The 21581-nt window shown below is 41.0% G+C and overlaps 1 protein-coding gene across 3 annotated transcripts in view; it reads left to right on the top strand.

Moving 5' to 3' along the window:
• Positions 1-21581, top strand: part of arb2a (ARB2 cotranscriptional regulator A) — a 535689-nt gene that overhangs the window by 66720 nt on the left and 447388 nt on the right. For all 3 annotated transcript variants that reach the window (XM_060844193.1, XM_060844184.1, XM_060844202.1), the window contains exons 5-6: positions 2399-2464; positions 8727-8918. In XM_060844193.1, the coding sequence (XP_060700176.1) occupies positions 2399-2464; positions 8727-8918 (258 nt within the window). The remainder of the gene's footprint in view (positions 1-2398; positions 2465-8726; positions 8919-21581) is intronic.

The raw sequence follows: 21581 nt of genomic DNA, 5'->3' as shown, positions 1-21581 counted from the left end.
CCCTTTCCCAGTCCTCACTTACCACCCCACCAACCCCTGCTTTCAAAGGATAACAAGCTGCCATTTTTGTCATCTCCAATGGGATATCACAACCAGGCACACATTCCCCTCCCCTCTCCTCCCTTGTCAACTTTCTGCCAGACACATTCCCTCTGGGACACCCTGGTCCTTTACTTCTCTTCCTCTATTCCCAACATCTCTTCATGCCCTCACAGCACCTTCCCATGCTATTGCAGAAGGTTTAACACCTGCCTATTTTCCTCCTCTCTCCTCACCATCGACGGCCTCAGGCACATCTTCCAGATGAAGTAGTGATTTACTTCATTCAATTTGTATGCTGTATTCACTTTTCACAATGTGGACTCTTCTACATCAGGAAGATGATGCACACCTATGTTCTGTCTGGAAAAATGACCCCAAGCATCTAGTTGCCTGCCACTTCAACATATCACCATGTTTCCACCCCAAAATCTCTATTGCAGGCCTGCAGTATTCCAGAGAGCCTCCGTGCAGGCTCGAAGAAGAATTTCTCTTTTTCCATTTGGGGATCCTGCAGACAGTAGGAGTAAAACTTGAAATCAATAAGTTTAGAGCCTGATTCCATCCTTCCATGTTATTTTTTTCTCTAGTTTTATTGTGACATGGGTTGCTTTTAGCGCAATCCATTCTCACTTACTACAGACCTAATATCTGTGCAACTCACCCATTCCCCCCTCATCTTAACTCTTGCTATCGCTTATTCAGTTTTTCTTCTGTCCTGACCTGCTTTATCCATAATTTCCTTGTATACATACACATTTCATATATCTATCTCTCTCTGGGATCCATCTCCTCCTTTCTACTCTCCTCTTTCCTTCACCTTCCCCACAACTTCACCTTCAGCATTTTCTTAGTTGCTAGCAAACAGTTCTCAATGAAGAGCTACTGGACTCGGAATGTTAGCTCTGCTTTCTTCCTTCAAATGGTGCCAGAAATGCTGAGTTTCACCAGCAAATTCTGTTTATGTTTCAGTTCTCTAGTATCTGCAGTTCTTTTATTTTATTAGCTTTTTGTAATATTTTTGTTTGAGCAGCATAAGTCACTTTTTTTTCTTTCTTTAGATCGCAGTGATATTCTATTCTCTTTGAACCTTTCTAAAGCCTTACAAATGAAAAAAGACGACTTTAGCCTATCTTTGGTTCCTTTTCTTTCAATACTGCTCAGCATCCATTTCTGTCTCTGAAGTAGCTTAGACTTTGAGTACAATAGTTCCTTTCCAAAGGCAAAAATAGCTCTGAACTCCCAGCTTGTTGCCAGAATAGTACGATAGCTTGACATGCACTCAGTATTCTGCTAACATTCTCTAATTTGGTAATCAGAAGTTGATAATTTCAGTTTAAACAATAAGTTAAGCAATGAAGCAGTTCTCATCAATTTAAATGTTTTTTTTTGAACTAAAGTAGCCCAGCAAAAGGATTCTAGCAAGTAGACCAGATTTCTTTATTGCATTCAATAATACTGATAATGATTTGTATGAATGGTTTAAAAAAAATTATCAAGAAACCATGATTCTACACCCATTTTTATAAATGCCATACAGTGTAATTTCAATAATCCAATGTAATTGAAAGGAATCCTAGCCGATAATGGAAATTAGTGGATAATTGAGAACTGATTGCTGCTTTGTTCATTTCAAGTGTTTTCTTGACTATTTCGGGTCTCCTCATTTAGTTCTTGTAAGCTATTCTACTCTCTTCTGCTACTGCCTGTAGGATCAGCTCATGCTGGTGCAACCCATTTGCCTGCTCAAGTGTACTTGTGTATATGCTCAGAACCTAAACTCAGTTCCACCTCAGAACTGAAAGCCAGCTAAAAATGTTCCTCTTAAGCCAGAAATCCCATCCTACATAGCAAGATAAAGACCACGGACGACGTGTGTTCATCTCCATTGGCATCCTCAGCTGAGATCAGTGCTGTCGGACAAGAGAATTAAAGTTGATATAGATCCTGTCTTTTTAAGTGTTTACCTGTGCCAATGAGCAGAGTGTGTTGAATATAATGTATACCCTGTTCACTATCATTAAGCTTGCTTTAAAAACCTTCACTTAGTATTGATTTTGCTGGTAACCATCTATGGGATTGCAGAAGATAAGTGCATGCTGCCTTTAGTGTTCCGTTCTATAGCTAAGAGACACCTTGAGGGACTATCCTTAGTCAAAAATCTTGAACTCCTAATCGTTGGAATTCAGGACAGATTGAGAACATTGATCCAGCATATAAGCTGATCTTTCCAACAGTGTTTTAGTTCTGACCAAAAACAGGGATGAGGCACACAATAGATAATCAGATCTCTCCTTATACAATATATTTTGAACACAGATAATCTGTATAATGCTTCAATAAAATTTTGTTTCTGCAGATTATCACACACTTTGTTTATGAACTTCTAGAAAAAGAATGTCATTTGAAAAAGGTTTATCTCCCGGTAAGTTAAACTTCTAAAATGTTATAAGCACCTTCATGCGCATTTTTCTCAATTGCCATGTACAGAGAAATTTAATATTATTATGTTCATGAAATATTGCACATTTAAATATCACTTAAAAGGACGTTTTTTGCTTGAAAAAAAAGGACTGTTGAAGAGTTTGATGTTGTGGTAATTTCACTTGATTATTGGGTAGTAAATGTCGGCTTAGCCAGTGCTGCCCACTTTTTGTGAATTAATCGAAGTTAGTAATCCCAAGGACCAGGCTAATACTCTGGGAATCCCACCATGGCATATAGTGAAATTTAAATAATTCTGGAAATCCAGTGCCAGTCTGCTGACACTGGAATCATTAATCACTGTGAAAATCCATCTGATTCCCTCATGTCCTTTTTGGGAAGGAGATCTGCCATTGTTACTTGGTTTGACCTACATGTGACTCCAACCTACAGCATTGTAATTAACTGAACTGCTTTCTGAAAGAGCCAAGCCAGCCATTCAATTTATCACCCAGCAATGACCTAGGCACTGAAGATGACAATAATAAACAGCCCTGACTACTCTGCAAAGTCCTCTTTATTAATACCTGGGGTTTGTAACAAAATTGGAAGATTGTCCCACAGACTAATCAAGCAACAGCTTGATATTTGTTACACTGTAACTAATCTGTAACTGAAGAACTTGTATCCAGGTACACTTGTACCTAAGATGGCACTGTAAGTAGCAACTTATAAACTTTTCACTGTGTTCATTGAGTACATGTGACATTAAAGCTAACTCCATTCAATTCAATTCAATTCAATTCAGTTTTGTCTGTCAAGCATAATTCCATGTGTTGTCCCACACTTAAAGATATAGAAAATAGGAGCAGGAGTTTGGCCCATCCAGCCTGCTCTGCCATTCATTATGATCATCTAACTCAATAGATTGTTTGTTTGTGTTTTACCCCATATCCTTTGATCCTGTTACCCCCAAGTTCTATATCCAATTCTTTCCTGAAATTATATAATGTTTTAGATGTAGGTTTGCTCGCTAAGCTGGAAGGAATGAACCTTCCAGCTCAGTGAGCAAACCTACATCCAGAGCCTCAACCTGAGCTACAAATCTTTTCAAAACTCGCTAATACAATGTTTTGGCCTCGACTGCTTCCTGTGATGGTGAGCTCCACAGACTCATGAAGCATATCCTGGGAGGCCTCCACATTATATCCAGACTTATGCAGTCTCATGGCATCAGATGTGGGAACCTTTTTGCTGATTACTACCTACTAGTTTTCTGTCAAGAGCACTGATAAATTAGTGCTCTTTCATAAGTGGAAAAAAACATTGAAGGTGACAGGATGTAATCTGGGTGAGGGGAACTCAATATCCGTCACCAAGAGTAGCTCAGTAACACCATGACTGACTGAGCTGGTTGAGTCCTAAAAGTTATAGCTGGTAGACTGGGTCTTTGGAACGTGATGAAGGAGCCAATAAGAGAGAAAAAAATCACACTAACCAACCTGCCATACCTTTCCGTGACAGCATTTGGAGGAGTGACCACCACCAAGTCCCATTGAAGTCACCCTCCACCATCTGTGACACTACTACCATGTGGATAGAATAAAGTTCAAACAGATTTGGCATCTCAAAGCTGAGCATCTATGAGGTGCAGTGAGCCATAAGAGAATTTTATTAAAATTCCAGTCTAACCTCATAACTTGGCATTTCCCCAACCTATCATTACCACCTAACAGTGAAGAGTGCATACTTGGGGCAGCAACATGCATGCCTAGAAGTGAAATGTTAACCTTGTGAAGCACAGGTCTATGTGTGTGCCAAGCTGTATAAGCAGCAGGGAGTATACAGGGGTAAGTGAGCCCATAGCCAATGCACCATTGTGGGTTTTGCAGTCCTGACACACCTAGTGGTGAATGATGGTGGGCAATTAAAGAACTAATGAGGTTGATGTTCTCAAAATATCCACATTTTCAATGACGGGTAAACTCAACAAATCAGTGCAAAATTTAAGGCTGAAGCATTTGCAGTGGTCTTCAATCAGAGGTGCTGAGTAGATAATCCATGTCAACATCCTCCTGAGATCCCCCAGCATCATAGATGCCAAGCTTCAGCCAATTCAAGTCACTCCACAGGAAAGTAAGAAATGGTTGAAGGTGCTGGATAGACTCGTACTCCAGGACAGCTGAAACACTGGAACTGCCTGATTTAATATGACAACTTGCTCAAGTGTCTCCAGGCCACAAAAGTCAGGACATATTCAACCTGGTTAATTATTGCTGTATTGGTCTATTTGCAATCATTAGCAAAGTGATAGAAGTGTCAGTCAACATTGCTACCAAGTAGCATTTGCCCGAGCGTGGCATCAAAATCTAGTGAAATGGGAGTCATTTGGAATCTGGGGGAAAGCTTGATTCAGGTTGACCATGCTGAACACAAAGAAAGATATGAGGTTCATTATTTGTGCTCCAGAACATCAGGAGTTCCTCAGGATAGACTCATAAGCCCAGCCATCTTGAGTTGCATTTTCAACCTTCAGTCCACCATAAGGCTGGGGAAGTTTGTTTACTCAATATTCAGCATCATACACAACTCCTCAGATGAAATATGTCCATATGCCGCAAGAACTGGAGAATATTCAGGCTAATCACTGACAAATAACATGCATCCCACACACGTTAGAGAATGCCCATCTCCAACAAGTGAAAATCTAATCACCACCTGTTGACATTCAGTGGCATTATCACTAAATATAAACATCCTGGAAGTTATTATTCACCAGCAAATGAACTGGGCCAGCCATATGAACTTTGTGGTGACAAGTACAGGCCATCAGCTGGGAATTCTGTGCATATAACTCATCTCAGGTCTTCCTTCTGCATGTCCAACATCTCCAAGATACAATTGAGGAGAATGATGAAATATTCTCCACTTGCCGGGGTGTGTGCAGCTCCAGTAATACTCATGAATCTCTATCATCCAGACAAAACAGCTCACTTGATTGACACTCATCTACCACCTTCAGTGTTCACGCGCATCACCATCAATTTTCAGTAGTAGTGTATCATGTACGAAATGCTTTGCAACAACTCCCCTAGGCTCCTCGACAAATCTTCCAAACTTGCACCTTCTGCATCACGTGAATGAATAAAAATGAAAGCAGGAAATTTGGAAATTGTGAAAAATAACTTGATGGGCCTCCATTTGTGCTGTAATGTTCAAGCATATCAAAATGATACCAGAAATGCAAATTTCTGGATATATTTCAAACACCACTTTTTGGTTCTGATAAAATTATTTTGTTGTGGAATCTAATAAGAAGGGAAACCTTTTCTTTATGGGTTATTTGTCTGTGGACACTTGATCCAGCTTTGGAAGCAAGGTCAATGAAAATTTTTAAAGCGGAGTGAGATTGACTCCCTTGTCACATACTGTTGAGGCCACAATCAGATCACTATGCTCTTGTCAAATGGAGGCTTGAGGATCCAAAACAATGTAGAAACAGGAGCTATTCAGCCCTTTGAGTAATTTAAATGCTGATTTGAACTTAATTTCTATTTATCCCCTTTTACCTCTTTACAGCCCGAACCCAACAAAATATTCCATTCTCAGTATTGAAAATTTCATTTGAATCGGAATCTCTATCTTTTGTGAGACTAAATGCTGTATTTACACTAACCGTTATTTGAAAAAAAGTGCTTCCCAACTCTCTCTCAAATGATTATGCTCTAATTTTAAGACTGTGCCCTCTTGTTCTAGAGTCCATTGCAGGAAATAATTTCTCTGCAAACACTCTGAACATATATAATCTGCCAACTCCTTTAATCATAGAGTCATAGAGATATACAGCAACAGACCCTTTGGTCCAACCCGTCCATGCCGACCAGATATCCCAACCCAATCTAGTCCCACCTGCCAGCACCTGGACCATATCCCTCCAAACCCTTCCTATTCATATATCCATCCAGATGCCTCTTAAATGTTGCAATTGTACCAGCCTCCACCACATCCTCTGGCAGCTCATTCCATACATGTACCACCCTCTGCGTGAAAAAGTTACCCCTTAGGTCTCTTATATAACTTTTCCCCTCTCAGCCTAAACCTATACCCTCTCGTTCTGAACTCACAGACCCCAGGGAAAAGACTTTGTCTATTTATCCTATCCAGGCCCCTCATAATTTTGTAAGCTTCTATAAGGTCACCCCTCAGCTTCAGGGAAAGCAGCCGCAGCATGTTCAGCCTCTCCCTGAGCTCAGATCCTCCAATCCTGGCAACATCCTTGTAAATCTTTTCTGAACCCTTTCAAGTTTCACAACATCTTTCCGATAGGAGACCAGAATTGCATGCAATATTCCAACAGTGGCCTAACCAATGTCCTGTACAGCTGCAACATTACCTCCCAACTCCTGTACTCAATACTCTGGCCAATCAAGGAAAGTATACCAAAAGCCGCCTTCACTATCCTATCCACCTGCGACTCGACTTTCAAGGAGCTATGAACCTGCACTCCAAGGTCTTTTTGTTCAGCAACACTCTCTAGGACCTTACCATTAGGTGTATAAGTCCTGCTAAGATTTGCTGTCTTAAAATGCAGCACCTCACATTTATCTGAATTAAACTCCATCTGCCACTTCTCAGCCCATTAGTCCATCTGGTCCAGATCCTATTGTAATCTGAGGTAACCTTCTTCAATGTCCACTACACCTCCAATTTTGGTGTCATCTGCAAACTTACTAACTGTACCTCTTATGCTCGCATCCAAATTATTTACGTAAATGACAAAAAGTAGAGGGCCTAGCACTGATCCTTGTGGCACTCCATTGGTCACAGGCCTCCAGTCTGAAAAACAACCCTCCAACACCACTGTCTTATACCTTTGAGCCAGTTCTGTATCCAAATGGCTAGTTCTCCCTGAATTCCATGAGATCTAACCTGGCTAATCAGTCTCCCATGGGAAACCTTGTCGAATGCCTTACTGAAGTCCATATAGATCACAGCTACTGCTCTGCCCTCATCAATCTTCTTTGTTACTTCTTCAAAAAACTCAATCAAGTTTGTGAGACATGATTTCCCGTGCACAAAGCCATGTTGACTATCCCGAATCAGTCCTTGCCTTTCCAAATACATGTACATCCTGTCCCTCAGGTTGTCCCTCCAACAACTTGCCCACCACTGATGTCAGGCTCACCGGTCTATAGTTCCCTGGCTTGTCTTTACCATCCTTCTTAAACAGTGGCACCACGTTTGCCAACCTCCAGTCTAAGCCTGATTAGATCACTCTTCAAATTCTAAACTCAAAGGCACAAGTCAACATTTTGTAACTATGTAACTTTTAAGCCCTAAAATCATTCTGGCGAATTTATGCTAGACCAGTTTCATATACAATGTATCTTTCCTGGGATCTGTTGTCCAAAACTCAATTTGAAATTCATGTTATGAAGTAAGACTTTCTTTGGTTTCAAACATAAGATCTTCCATAATAACTCAAAAACTTTCAAATAGATTTGTTTGACTGTTGAAAACTCTTTTTTTTTGCGACAGTACTGTTAAGTATCGTAAGTGTTTTTCCAACTTACGGAAGTTTGTCAGAGCCACACTTTTCTCCGTACATGTTAATAGTACATATGAATGCTAATGGAGCACAATTTAAATATTTGAGAATGACTTAAAACTTGAAAGTATTATGTACAATGAGGAGGATAGTGGTAAGCTGGTGGAGTGGACTAGCAGATGGCATTTCAAATTTAACAGAGTGTAACATGGCTCATTTTGATAGGAAGAAAGAGAAAGGGCAATATAAAATAAAGGGGCTGTAGAAGAAAAAAGATGTAGCTGTACATGCACACAAATTATAAAATCATGTTGTGATACACCAGGTTTGAGAGATTGGTTAACAGTGGTGAGAAACTATTCGCATTGGTTCAAGTATTGAGAATCAGAGTATACAATTTAAGGTCAATATAGATAGAAGCAACAGCAACGTGAAGTCAAATATTTTAATGTAACAAATAGTTCAGATCTGAAATCCTGGAGGCAGAGTTAATCGTGGCCCTGAAAAGATAATTGGATAATTATCTGAAGAGAACAATTTGCAGAGTTTGAGTAAACGGAGTAGGTATTTGTAGGATTAGAAATGGTATGGATGCAATCAACTGTTTGGCCTTTTTGTTTATGCTATAACCATTCTGTGATTCTTCCTATTTTTATAACAATATACAGTCCACGATGATTTTTAAAAATCTTTCTCTGCTTTTATTTTAATTCAGGTGGACGCTACAGAAGATGAACCAAAGAGCTTCATCTTTATGAGTGAAGATGCCATGTCAAACCCTGACAAATTAATGGTTCTGATTCACGGTAGTGGGGTTGTTCGGGTTGGACAGTGGTCCAGACGATTGATAATCAATGAAGATCTTGACAGTGGCACGCAGATACCTTTCATTAAAAGGGCTATGAATGTAAGGCTAATTTTCTGAAACTTATTTCTGATTTTTCTGAACATATTTTAATGTCTTTTAACCACTTGACTTTGCTTCAATACTTAGAAAAACACAAATGGTATTAATGTATAAGAGAAAAAAAAGATTATTGTAGTCCACCTGGCTGGCTCCAGTATAGAACAGCAGGAAATACAATTCATTACATTTTATTCAGCAATTGATTTCTCTGTTTAAAAACTAGTTCAGCTACCCCATAAAATTGCAGTTATTAGCTCGTAAAGATTTCTTTCCAAATGTTGGGAGGATGCTCCTGGCATTTCAAAGCATGTCACAACATCTGCATTTCTTGTTGATTAAGGGTGTACCATAAGACAACAATGTTCTTGTGGGATATAAATTTGTTCGTTGTATTATCACATTTATAACTCAGGACGTCTTCATGTATAACATATCCTTTACCCAGGCATTTGAGGTATTATCATTCTTAAAGTTCGGTATCCACAGCAGTAATTGTTGTGCACTTGGCATGTTCATTGTGGGTGATTGATTTATTCATATTGCTGTCCAGGAAAGCCTTCACCTCTCTGCAGACCTCCTTGTAATTCAAACTAGAGATGTATTTAACATTATCTGCATAAGACAGGAAGTGGATTGCTGGTTTGATGATGACCCTCAACGTTGTCTCAGAACATTTCATATTGGTTCTTGGCCACTCCTTTCTCTGGCCTCTGCCAGCTTTCCCACGACATTCATTGCCAACATTTAAAGTTAAACCACTGTCAAATCTCACTCACCTCTATTCTCAAATTTTTGCAAGGTTTATGAAGGTTTGTAGCTCAGGTTGAGGTTTAGGGTCAAGGTTTGCTCATTGAGCTGTAGGTCTGATATCCAAACGTTTCATTACCTGGGCACGTAACATCAGTGGCGACCTCCAAGTGAAGTGAAGCTGTTGTCTCTTGCTTTCTATTTATACCTTTCTCCTGGTGGGGTTCCTGGGATTTGTGGTGATATCATTTCCACAAATGACATCATCACAAACCCCAGGAACCCCATCCAGGAGAAAGATATAAATAAAAAGCAGGAGACGACCGCTTCACTTCACTTGGAGGTCGCCACTGATAATGTTACTTAGCCAGGTAATGAAATGTCTAGATATCAAACCTACAGCTCAGTGAGCGAACCTACACTCTATTCCCAAATGTTTAGTGCCTTCTTAATTAAACAATTCTTTTTGATCTATTATTCTTTCCTTTCAGAGCTGCATTCCATGCCACCTTGATATTCTCAGTGTCATGATAAGCAGGTTTTCAGAGTTTAACATACGAAAACCCTTCAGGACCTTGAATATCTTAATATAATTTTTGCTGGTGCAAATCAATTCAATTTTTGTATGTTCCTGATAAGTTAGATGTTTGATGGCAGGCAGCCCTAATGTACATCTTTTTCATTGCCATGAGGTCCTTTTTAATATGTGGCATGAATCTGCATATTGCACTTCCACTTGGGTTAAATCTTTTGCATTGGATAGTTAACTGTCATGTCTTATGTTCAAAGTTCTATGGTACAATACCTTAGCAGAGATGACAGTGAAGGAACAATGGCAGATATTTCTGTCTATAGTGCAGTAGATGCAGGATCAGTTCATTCCAAAAAGGAAGAAAGATCCCAGGAGGAGGCATGGGTGGCTGTGGCTGACGAGGGAAGTTAAGAAACATATAAAGTTAAAAGAGAAAAAGTATAACATAGCAAAGATAGGTGGGGAAACAGAGGACTGGGAAGCATTTAAAGAACAACAGAGGATTACGAAGAAGGAAATACGCAGAGAAAGAATGAGGTATGAAGGTAAACTGGCCAAAATATAAAGGAGGATAGTAAAAGCTTTTTTAGGTATGTGAAAGGCAAAAAAAATGGTTAAGACTAAAATTGGGCCCTTGAAGACAGAAACGGGGGAATATATTACGGGGAACAAAGAAATAGCAGAAGAATTGAATTGGTACTTTAGATCTGTGTTCACTGAGGAAGACACAAGCAATTTCCCTGGGGTTGCAGTGGCTGAAGGACCTGAACTTGAGGGAATTCATATTTGCCAGGAATTGGTGTTGGAGAGACTGTTAGGTCTGAAGGTTGATAAGTCCTCAGGGCCTGATGGTCTACATCCCAGGGTACTGAAGGAGGTGGCTTGAGAAATCATAGATGTGTTGGCGATTATTTTCCAGAATTCGATAGATTCGGGATCAGTTCCTGCAGATTGGAGGGTGGCTAATGCTGTACCACTTTTTAAGAAACGTGGGAGAGAGAAAGCAAGAAATTATAGACCAGTTAGTCTGACCTCAGTAGTGAGAAAGATGCTGGAGTTTATTATAAAGGATGAAATTACGACACATCTGGATAGTAGTAACATGATAGGTCAGAGTTAGCATGGATTTATGAAGGGGAAATCATGCTTGACTAATCTTCTGGACTTTTTTGAGGATGTCGCTCTGAAGATGGACGAGGGAGATCCAGTAGATGTAGTGTACCTGGACTTTCAGAAAGCTTTTGCTAAAGTTCCACATAGGAGGTTAGTGAGCAAAATTAGGGCGCATGGTATTAGGGGCAAAGTACTAACTTGGATTGAAAGTTGGTTGACTGACGGGAAACAAAGAGTAGTGATAAACGGCTCCATTTCGGAATGGCAGGCGGTGAAAAGTGGGGAACCGCAGGGATCAGTGCTTTTTACAATATATATTAATGATATAGAAGGTGGTATTAGTATTAACATCAGCAAATTTGCGGATGATACTAAGCAGGGTGAAATGTGAGGAGGATGTTAGGAGATTACAGGGTGACCTGGACAAGTTAGATGAGTGGTCAGATGCAGTTTAATGTAGATAAATGTGTTTATCCACTTTGGTGGCAAGAACAGGAAGGCAGATTACTATCTAAATTGAATCAATTTAGGTAAAGGGCAGTACAAAGAGATCTGGGTGTTCTTTAGCACCAGTCAATGAAGGAAAGCATGCAGGTACAGCAGGTAGTGAAGAAGGCTAATAACATTCTGGCCTTCATAACAAGAGGGATTGAGTATAGAAGCAAAGAGGTTCTTCTGCAGCTGTACAGGGCCCTGGTGAGACCACACCTGGAGTATTGTGTGCAGTTCTGGTCTCCAAATTTGAGGAAAGACATTCTGGCTATTGAGGGAATGCAGCGTAGGTTCACAAGGTCAATTCCTGGAATGGCAGGACTACCTTGTGCTGAAAGACTGGAGCGACTGGGCTTGTATACCCTTGAGTTTAGAAGACTGAGAGGGGATATGATTGAGACATATAAGATTATTAAAGGATTGGACACTCTGGAGGCAGGAAACATGTTTCTGCTGATGGGTGAGTGCCGAACCAGAGGACACAGCTTAAAAATACAGGGTAGAACATTTTAGGACAGAGACGAAGAGAAACTTCTTCACCCAGAGAGTGGTGGCTATGTGGAATGCTCTGTACCAGAAGGCAGTGGAGGCCCAGTCTCTGGATTCATTTAAGAAAGAGTTGGATAGAGCTCTCAAGGATAGTGGAATCAAGAGTTATGGAGATAAGGCAAGAACAGGATACTGATTAAGGATGATCAGCCATGATCATATTGAATGATGGTGCAGACTCAAAGGGCAGAATGGCCTACTCCTGCACCTATTGTCTATTATTCAGATCAAAGTTGGCTTATTTTATGATCCTGTGAAATGTTTTGGTCAGGTCAAAGTTCTCGTTGGTATTCACGACTTTTGTTTTAGATTTTATTGGGAACACCGACAGTGTCCAATGTCTCTCTGGGAGTTGTAAACCCAGACTGTCGTGGGATTTCTTCAAGCACAGGGAGTAGGCAATTTGGGAGAGTGTGTGTTCAGATTTTTCCTGCTATGGGCAAGAACAAAAATTATTGATTTAGTTTCTAAAGCATTATTTATCTCCTATCTTGAAGATAGTGTTTGTGGAAAAAGGCTCATTTTTCAAAGCTTTTCATCTTACATTCATCAAGTCATTTAGGTTACCAATTCAAGGGGAAAAGAACATTTTATATTGCGTGAGAGCAGAGAGAAAACTATTGATTGGTAGAGGCATTGCCATGAAGAATGTACCTGTTAGTTCCAATTCATAGTTAACCGCTAAACTTGGTTCAAAATTTTAAACCAGCAGGTTGAGTCTGATTGTTCTGAGAAATGATCCAGCAAATGGCTGGCACTTATTTTGTCAAGTTGAAGCAGTGTCTGTACCTATTTTATTTCTACCAGTAAAGAACAGGGTCCCATGTATTACTAGTAGTAGGTTACAGGGCACGCAAGTCTGCCTGCCTGTGAACCTCACTGGCGATCCTAACTAGGTTATCAGCATAATTCTTCAAGCGCACAGGATTTTCCTACAGATGTTGTCCAAGTGCAGAATCATATCTAGTGTGAGTCACTGGGTTGTGTATTTTGCAGTCACATGCTGGGTGGGTATGGTCAGTACCTTGCAAGCAGACAAAGGGATTTTGTTTGTTTGGTTTATGGATAGCTTGATGACTTCAGAAAAAGTTTGCATGCCATGATGCACAACAAACTTTTGGACTTCGCATCTTTTCTCTTCTCACCATTTGCCTTTTATGTTCTGGATTTGTCTTTGGGCATCAGCTTTGAACTGTTGGAATGCTGTCTTCTTTCTTGCAACATTGGATTATTCTGCCAGGCATAAAAGACTGCTTTATTTCGTTCCAGGATGTCACTTATTTCTGCCTTGTTTTCTGTGATACCAGCTTCAGAGTCAAAACTTGGGACATAAATGCTGATGAGTTGTAGATGTGGTATTACAAGGATTTTACTTTTGGACTGGGAGAATTTTGGCTGTGTATTCAAGATTCAATTCTGGATTGTGAAACCAGCTTCATACATAAAATGGCTATTGTCATTCCTGCCTTTCCTGTAGAATGTGTAAACCTCATTTGTTCCTTTTTGCCCCTCTTTTTAGGAAGACTCTTTAGAAGAGTCCATGCATACCAGGCTGACAAATGATGGTAAAACGTGATGTTTTATACAAAGATTAGCAGCTACTTACAAAACACAAAGAAAACTTACAACCTAGGAACAGGCCCTTCGGCTCTCCAAGCCTGTACTGATCCAATTCCACTGTTTAAACCTATCACCCAATTCCTAAGAATCTGTATCCCTTTGCTCCCCATCTACTCATGCATCTGTGCAGATGCACTTTAAATGAATCTACCTTGCCTGCCTCTACTCGCTCTATTAGCAACACGTTCCAGGTACCTATTGCCTTCTGTGTAAAGTACTCTCCACGTGTATCTCCCTTAAACTTTTCTCCTCTCACTTTGAACATGTGACCTAATTGAATCCTTCATCCTGTGAAAAAGTTTATCGTTATCCACCCAGTTTATACCCTACATGATTTTGTAGCCATCAATCAGATCCCCCCTTCAATCTCCTTTTTTCTATTGAAAACAATCCTAACCTTCCTCAACCTCTCTTCATCGATAACACATTCTATACCAGGCAACATTCTCGCAAGCCTTCTCTGTACTCTCTCAAGTGTCCACATCCTTTTGATAATGTGGTGACCAGAACTGTACACAGTATTTTAAATGCAGCCAAACCAAAGTGTTGTACAATTTTAACATGACCTGCTAGCTCGTATACTCAATGCCCCATCCGATGAAGGTAAGCATACCATATGCCTTCTTGAACAACTCTATCCACCTGTGCAGCCACCTTCAAGGTACAATGGACCTGAACTCCCAGATCTCTCTGCTCATCAACTTTCCCAAAGGCTGTTTTGTTTACAGTATAGTTCGCTCTAGAATTAGACCTTCCAAAATGCATCTCCTCAAATTTTCCCAGATTGAACTCCATCTGCCACTTCTCCATCCAACTCTCCAGTCTATGTTCTCCTGTATGCTTTGACAGTCTCCTATGCTTTCTCCTACTCCACCGATCTTCATGTCGCCTGCCAGCTTACTAATCAGACCACCAGTGCCCTCTTCCAGATCATTTATGTCTATCACAAGCAACAGTGGCCCAACACTGAATCTGTGGAACACCACTGGTCACATTTCTCCATTTCGAGAAACTCGCTTCAACTACTACTGTCTGTCTCCTATTGCTCAACCAGTTATTTATCCACCTAGCTAGAATACCCTGCACATCATATCATTTCACTTTCTCCATTAGCTTACCATGGGGAACCTTATCAAACACCTTATTAAAGTCCATGTATATGACATCAACAGCCTGCCCTTCACCTATCAACTTGGTCACTTCCTCAAAGAACTCTATTAAGTTGGTAAGGCATGATCTCCCCCGCACAAAACCATGTTGCCTATCACTGTTAAGACCATTCTCTTCCAAATATAAATAGATTCTATCCCTCGGTACCTTTTCTAGCAACTTTCCCACCACTGATATCAGGTTCACTGGTCTCTAGTTACTTGGAGTATCCTTACTACCCTTCTTGAACAAGTGGACAACATTAACAACTCTCCATTCCTCCAGCACTTCACCTGTGTTTAAGGATGCTACAAAGATATCTGTCAGGGCCCCAGCTATTTCCCCCCTCGCCTCCCTCAGCAATCTTATTCCTGTCCGGGAGCAGAAGGAGACGGAGTGGTGGTGACATTGGGACTAGGACATTGCCGGGAAGGTAAGGACATAGTATATATTTAAGCAGCAGCATACAGTGGCAGGTGACCTCAGACCCTTGGCATGTACCTCTTGCTTGATGTGGGACCTCAGGGACGTGGCTGATGTCCCTCATTCTAATACTTGCAAGAAGTGTGTCCAGCTGCAGCTCTTGTTTGACTGCATGATGGCTCTGGAGTTGTGGAGGGACTCACTGTGAAGCATTTGGATGCTGAGGGGGTTGTGGATAGCACGTTTAGTGAATTGGGCACACCGCAGATTAGAATTGCTGAGGCCGACAGTGAATGGGTGACCAAAAGCCAGAGCAAGAATAGGAAGGCAGTGCTGGTGTCCCCTGTGGTCATCTCTCTCCAAAACAGGTATACTGTTTTGGATACTGTTGGGGGAGATGGCTCACCAGGGAAGGACAGCAGTTGCCAGGATCATGGCACTTTTGCTTTAGCTGTAGATTATAGAATGAGAACTGTATCACGTGCATGAATAGGGGTAGAGTTTGTGTTCACTTATTGGAAGTAATGAACAAATGTCTTGCCTCATCTGAGGATCTTGATGTTCACTGCACTTTTCTTTATCCTGTCAAGGGTTTCCTCTATTTCGGATTGCAGATTCTCTTCTTGAGTGGCCATTGCTGACAGGTACCTTTTTAGAGTCAGTCATTGTTTCTATTCTGATGGTAGTACAAGTTCATTCTGCAATTGGTTTATCTTTTATTGCATTTTTGAGACTGGATAATAAGAGGTGATATCAACCAAAGTGTTTGTCCTGAAGGGGCTATTTTGAAAGTTCATGAGGGCAAATGAGGTGTGGGTTCCTCTGCATGAAAGAAGAAAAGTTAGCCCAGCTATTATTTCCAACGTTTCCAGGCAAAGGGAGGATTAAGTGGACTTCAGAATTCCAGATCTCTTTGATTGATTAGTCAGTATCTTGTTTTGTCTCTTTTGAAGCCTGAAATCAACCAACTCAGACAGCAGACTTGTATTCCTGTTATGTTCTTTAGTTAAGATTTTGAAGGACCCCATGATGGGAAGAGATAAGCCATACCTTGTGGCTGCAATTGGTTTCTTTTCCCCAACAGTTCTTGGATTAAACATTGTTGTGTTGGGTAACTATTGTATTCTAGTTTAATGGTGATCAAATAAACGATATTGAAAATTACACATGCAAGAATATAATCGTTATGACGAATCAAAAGGATATATGAAGTTAGAACAATGCCTCCCATCTGTTGGTCGTTATCTGTAGGATATTTGTTCGTACAAAAGTGATTTGACAAAGTGTATACTTGACACAGATACTGCGTGTTTTCATTACTGGTGTGAACCAGATACTTTGATAATAACATGATTACAATTATGTAGCAGGTGTCAATACGATTGGCCAAGTGGCTTCCTTCTGCATTGTAACAATTGTGTTTCTGGAACTTCAGCAAATTTAATGGATACATTGGCATTTGTAACATTTTTGCTTAAAGAAACAGAAGTTGGTAACTCTCATCAAAAAGCATGAGAAATACAGTACCTGTTAAGTAAGTAAACCATAACAGCCATTTTGCATATAAGAAACGTTTAAAAATAATCCCTGGGATCCAAGATGGTGGCGATCTGAGTAGATCTGCCTTGCTGAGCCCTGCACCCCAGCCTAGCAGTAGTGATTTTCCACCCCCCACCACCTTTCCTTATTTCAGAGAAAATTGATACTAAACAGTTGTGAAACTGTTTATATCCATTTGCAGTGGAGCCTCAATTGTCTGGGTGAGATGGGTGGGGAGTTCAGGTGGCCAGAAATAAGCGGTAATTCGTGAGTGCCAGCTGTCCGAGCATCTTTTGATTATCCGACAATTCACCTCAATGTTATCCGGCAATTCTTGTCTCGATTATCTGGCAATGCATGCCATAATGGCGTTTAACTGATAACTGAATGCTGGATTGCCTGATGGTTTTTTTGCAGGGCCTAGGGATCTTGTTCAAATAGTCCAGGATTTGGGTGGTTGATGTTCGGATAGTCAAGGTTCTACTGTAAATCCTTTTTGAGCAAACGAGGGTGACGAAACAAAAGCATACAGCCATGCCCCAACACATGGAACACTTGCCAAAGGCGTCAGGCGTGCCCGTGACAGCAACTGCGTTTGCAGCTGCAACTCCCTCGGCAGCCAAAAAAGAGGACCTGCGTAGCAGGACGTTGCTGAAGAACTTGTGGCAATCTGAGGGATGCTCAAGGAGTTGATGGACGACAATCTTACTCGGCAGAGGCTGATTTCAGTCATGCTACAAATGAATGAGAAGGAGTTGGAGGGGCTCGGGAAGCGGGTTGAAGAGGTTGAGCGGTGGACCGCGGCATTGGAGACTGAGGTCGAGTCCTTTTAAAGAGGCGGATCCAGGCCCTCGAAAGACAAGTCTGGGCCTTGACTGAACAGGTCAATGATCTGGAAAATTGAGGAAAAAATATACAGCTTGTTGGGCTACTGGAGGGAGTACAAGGTGGGCAGCTAGCAAGCTTTTTTAAAGACTGGCTGCTGCTGTTTCTTGACTGAAATGCTGAGGCGGACATGGTGAAGGTTGATAGAGCTCATCGGGTTGCGGTGCACAGATCCGGTCTGGATTGGCATCCCCACCTGGTCCTGGTATGATGTCAAAGCTACAGGGACGAGCAGAGTGTTCTGGAATCTTCTAGAAGGATAGGGAGACATCCACCGGCCCTGACTTATCAGGGAACTAAGATAATATTTTTCCAGGACTTCTCTGTGGCAGTGATCTGTAAAAGGAAATCATCTGAAGAGGTCAAGAGAAAATTAAGGGACCTTGATATTCAATATTTGATGAGAACCCAGTGGTGCTTTATATTCACGAGGTGATGGTGCAGTCATTTGACTCCTTGGAACAAGTAAAAAAATTCTTGAATACTTGAAAATAATTCGGATGGAATTATATCGTGGACAAGAATGTTCTTTTGTTTTCTCTTGCTATGTTTCTTGTAATGTTCCCCTTTTCTTAAAGAAGCTGCTGTTTCTTTTATTTTTTTTCTCTCTGATTAGGATTTGTTTTGGTATATAGTTGGGGTTCGGCAGAGTGCTCATTATTTTGTCTGTTTCCTTCAGTTGCTTGGGTCTGGGGTACAGCTTGAGCTGGTCAGGGGAATGGAGATGTGATTAGGATGTGTAAATGCCCTCTATGGGCAGGGGATAGAGTCCCCCATTAAGTGCCTTTGTGGTTTGTAGTTCGTCTAAGTGTTTTGATTTTTCATAAATAGACTCCACAAGTAGTCTTGTGAATATGCCCAGCGTGCTGTAAGTCAAATTCTTCCTCTGGGTAGGTCAAAATGGTTGTAAAAGATCGTGGCTAGCAGTGTTCTTAAATGGTGCACGTGGAATATTAGAAGAATCTATCGCCAGTTGAAAGGAAAAAGGTGTTGTTGAGCCTTGAAAAGGAGAGGGTAGATGTTGCCCTGTTGCAGGAGACTCACCTTTAATGACAAGGGACACTTGAAGTCACAGCAGGGTGGGTTCGATCGTGTTTTTCTTGTCCTTTTCACACTAAGGCCATACTCGTCTGGAAGAATCTTCCATTTAATTTAATCGTTTTAAAGATGACTATGGTTGGTTTGTTATCCTTGAGGCTCTAATACTGGTGAGGAATATGGTATTTTGAACGTCTATTGTCCTCCGGTCCAACCCCTTAAATGTATGACTGATGCTCTGTCTAAGCTAATGGCCTTTGTGTCATGGCACGTTATCATAGGGCGAGGGACTTTAATTGCATTATGGATTGTGTGCTGGATAGAATTGAAACAGGCCCTCCAAAGCTTTCTCCACAATCTAAACAGTTTAGTGATCTCTGTGTGGAACTAGTGTTGGTAGACATTTGGAGATGTCTCCACCCAATAGGCGGGGACTTTACGTTATTTTCTAATTCTCATAAATGCCATACAAGGATTGATTTTTTTATTTCCCTGACTCCCATGGCTCTTCTAGATTCGGTGGTATCTTGTTCAATTGGGAATACTGCCATCCCTGATCATGCAGCAGTATATTTAATGGTTGAGATTAAGGGTAATACAATGAGCTCACAGTACTAGCGAATGGATCCTTTCATCCACAAGGACAGCAAGTTTGTTGAGTACTTTTCGCGGGAATTTGAATCATTTTTGGCCACCAACTTGGGTATAGCTATTAATCCATCCATCCTTTGGAAGGCTGCTAAGACCTATGCGAGAGGGATAATTATCTCCTACTCGGCCAGTCAGAAGCGACAGAAGGGAGAGTATCAGCATCTGCTCAAGACACAATTTTGAAGGCAGCTAAGATGGCATATTCCAGCAGATAGTCAGTGACTAAGCTGCAGTGGATCACAGCCCTTCGATCTGCCTTGGACTCCATGCTTATGCATACAGCCAGGAAGGAACTTTGCTTTGCAAAGCAAAGATTATTTGAGCATGGTGATAGGCTGCTGGGTAAATATCTGGTTAGGAAGAAGAATGCCTCCCAATCTATTGCTTCTATTAAGGATGAGAATGGGACCTGTTCTTCCTAAAAAGATTAATGTGGTATTTTGAAGGTTCTAGTCTGAACTGTATTAGTCGGAATGTTGTGCGGATAGATGGGATAAAATTGAGTCTTTTTGGAACTTGGATCTTCCGGGGATGTCTGCTGAGCAGCCATTTCTCCTTAGTGCTCCATTAACAGCACAAGAGATACAAGAGGCGGTGAAGCAACTTCAAACTGAAAAAGTGCCTGGTCCTGACAGTCTTCCCAATGAGTTTTATAAAGAATTTGTAAACATACTGTCAGGGCCAATGCTATATATGTATAACTATTTATATAGTCATGATTGCCTCCTGCCATCCTTGAGATAGGCTAATATCTCCCTTATCCTCAAGAAAGGGAAGGCCCCAGAGGATTGTGCTTCTTATAGACTTTTCTTGCTCTTAAGTTCTGATTATAAAATTTTGTCTAAGAATTTGGCATTGTGGTTGGAAGGAGTGTTGGCTTCTATTATTAAAGAAGATTAGATGGGCTTTGTCAAGAGTCACAGGACGTTTAATAATGTTAGGAGATTGCTTAACATGATTCAAGTGTACCAGCAGCAATTGGTTCAAGAGTTAATGGTCTCTTTAGATGCAGAGAAGGCATTTGATCGGGTGGAATGGCCGTTTTTTTTATATACCTTTACAGCGGTTTGGCCTGGTGCAGTGTTTACTTGATGGATGAGGGCCCTTTACAGTGATCTGGTGGCAGTTCTCACCAATGGTACATGGTCTGATAATTTTAATATTGATAGGGGCAATTGGCAAAGCAGTCCTCTTTCACTTTTGCTTTTCACATTGGTGATTGAGCCATTGGCGGAGGCCATTTGTGGGGACCCTAATATAGCTGCCCCAAAGGTGGGGTCGAAGGTGCATATGATTAGATTATATGCGGATGTTCTTATTTTTCATTTGAACCCGGCAGTCTCTGTGTCCTGTTTGATACAGTGTATTAATTCATTTGATTCTTTCTCAGGTTACAAGATCAATTTTTCTAAGTCGAAGGCTCTGTCTATGGGGGGAGGGTCTTGGGGAATACCTGATGTGGAAGGTGGGTTCCCCTTTAAGTGGGCACAAAGTTTTTTAACTTGGGCCTCTCTGTTACCTCTAGTTTTGATCAGTTATTCAAGACTAATTTTGTTCATTTGCTTGACAAGATTAAACAAGAGCTTTAAAGATGGGAGGCCTTCCAGTATCATGGTTGGGTTGAGTCACTTATCAAAACAAATGTTCTTCGTTGCTTATTGTACCCTTTGCAAATGCTGTCTTTGCTCTTTCCTGGGCAAACATTTCAGAAATTGAATGGCTGGTTTAGTTCTTTTATTTGGCGCTATAAGCAGTCCCTTTATTAAGCTTGCAAAACTGCAACCCCCCAGGAATTGAGGGGAGTGGACTTGATGGACATTAGAAGATATCAATTGAGCTCCCTCCTATCTTTTGTAAGTGACTGGGCCTGTGGGGCCTCAGCATCGACATGGTTGGACATTGAGGCCTCCCAGATGAAGTGTCTG

The sequence above is a fragment of the Hemiscyllium ocellatum genome, chromosome 2 (assembly GCF_020745735.1).
Source record: "Hemiscyllium ocellatum isolate sHemOce1 chromosome 2, sHemOce1.pat.X.cur, whole genome shotgun sequence".
In the NCBI taxonomy this organism is placed as follows: domain Eukaryota; kingdom Metazoa; phylum Chordata; class Chondrichthyes; order Orectolobiformes; family Hemiscylliidae; genus Hemiscyllium; species Hemiscyllium ocellatum.
Note: the sequence above shows the minus strand (reverse complement) of the source record. Positions and strands in the feature narration are given on the sequence as shown.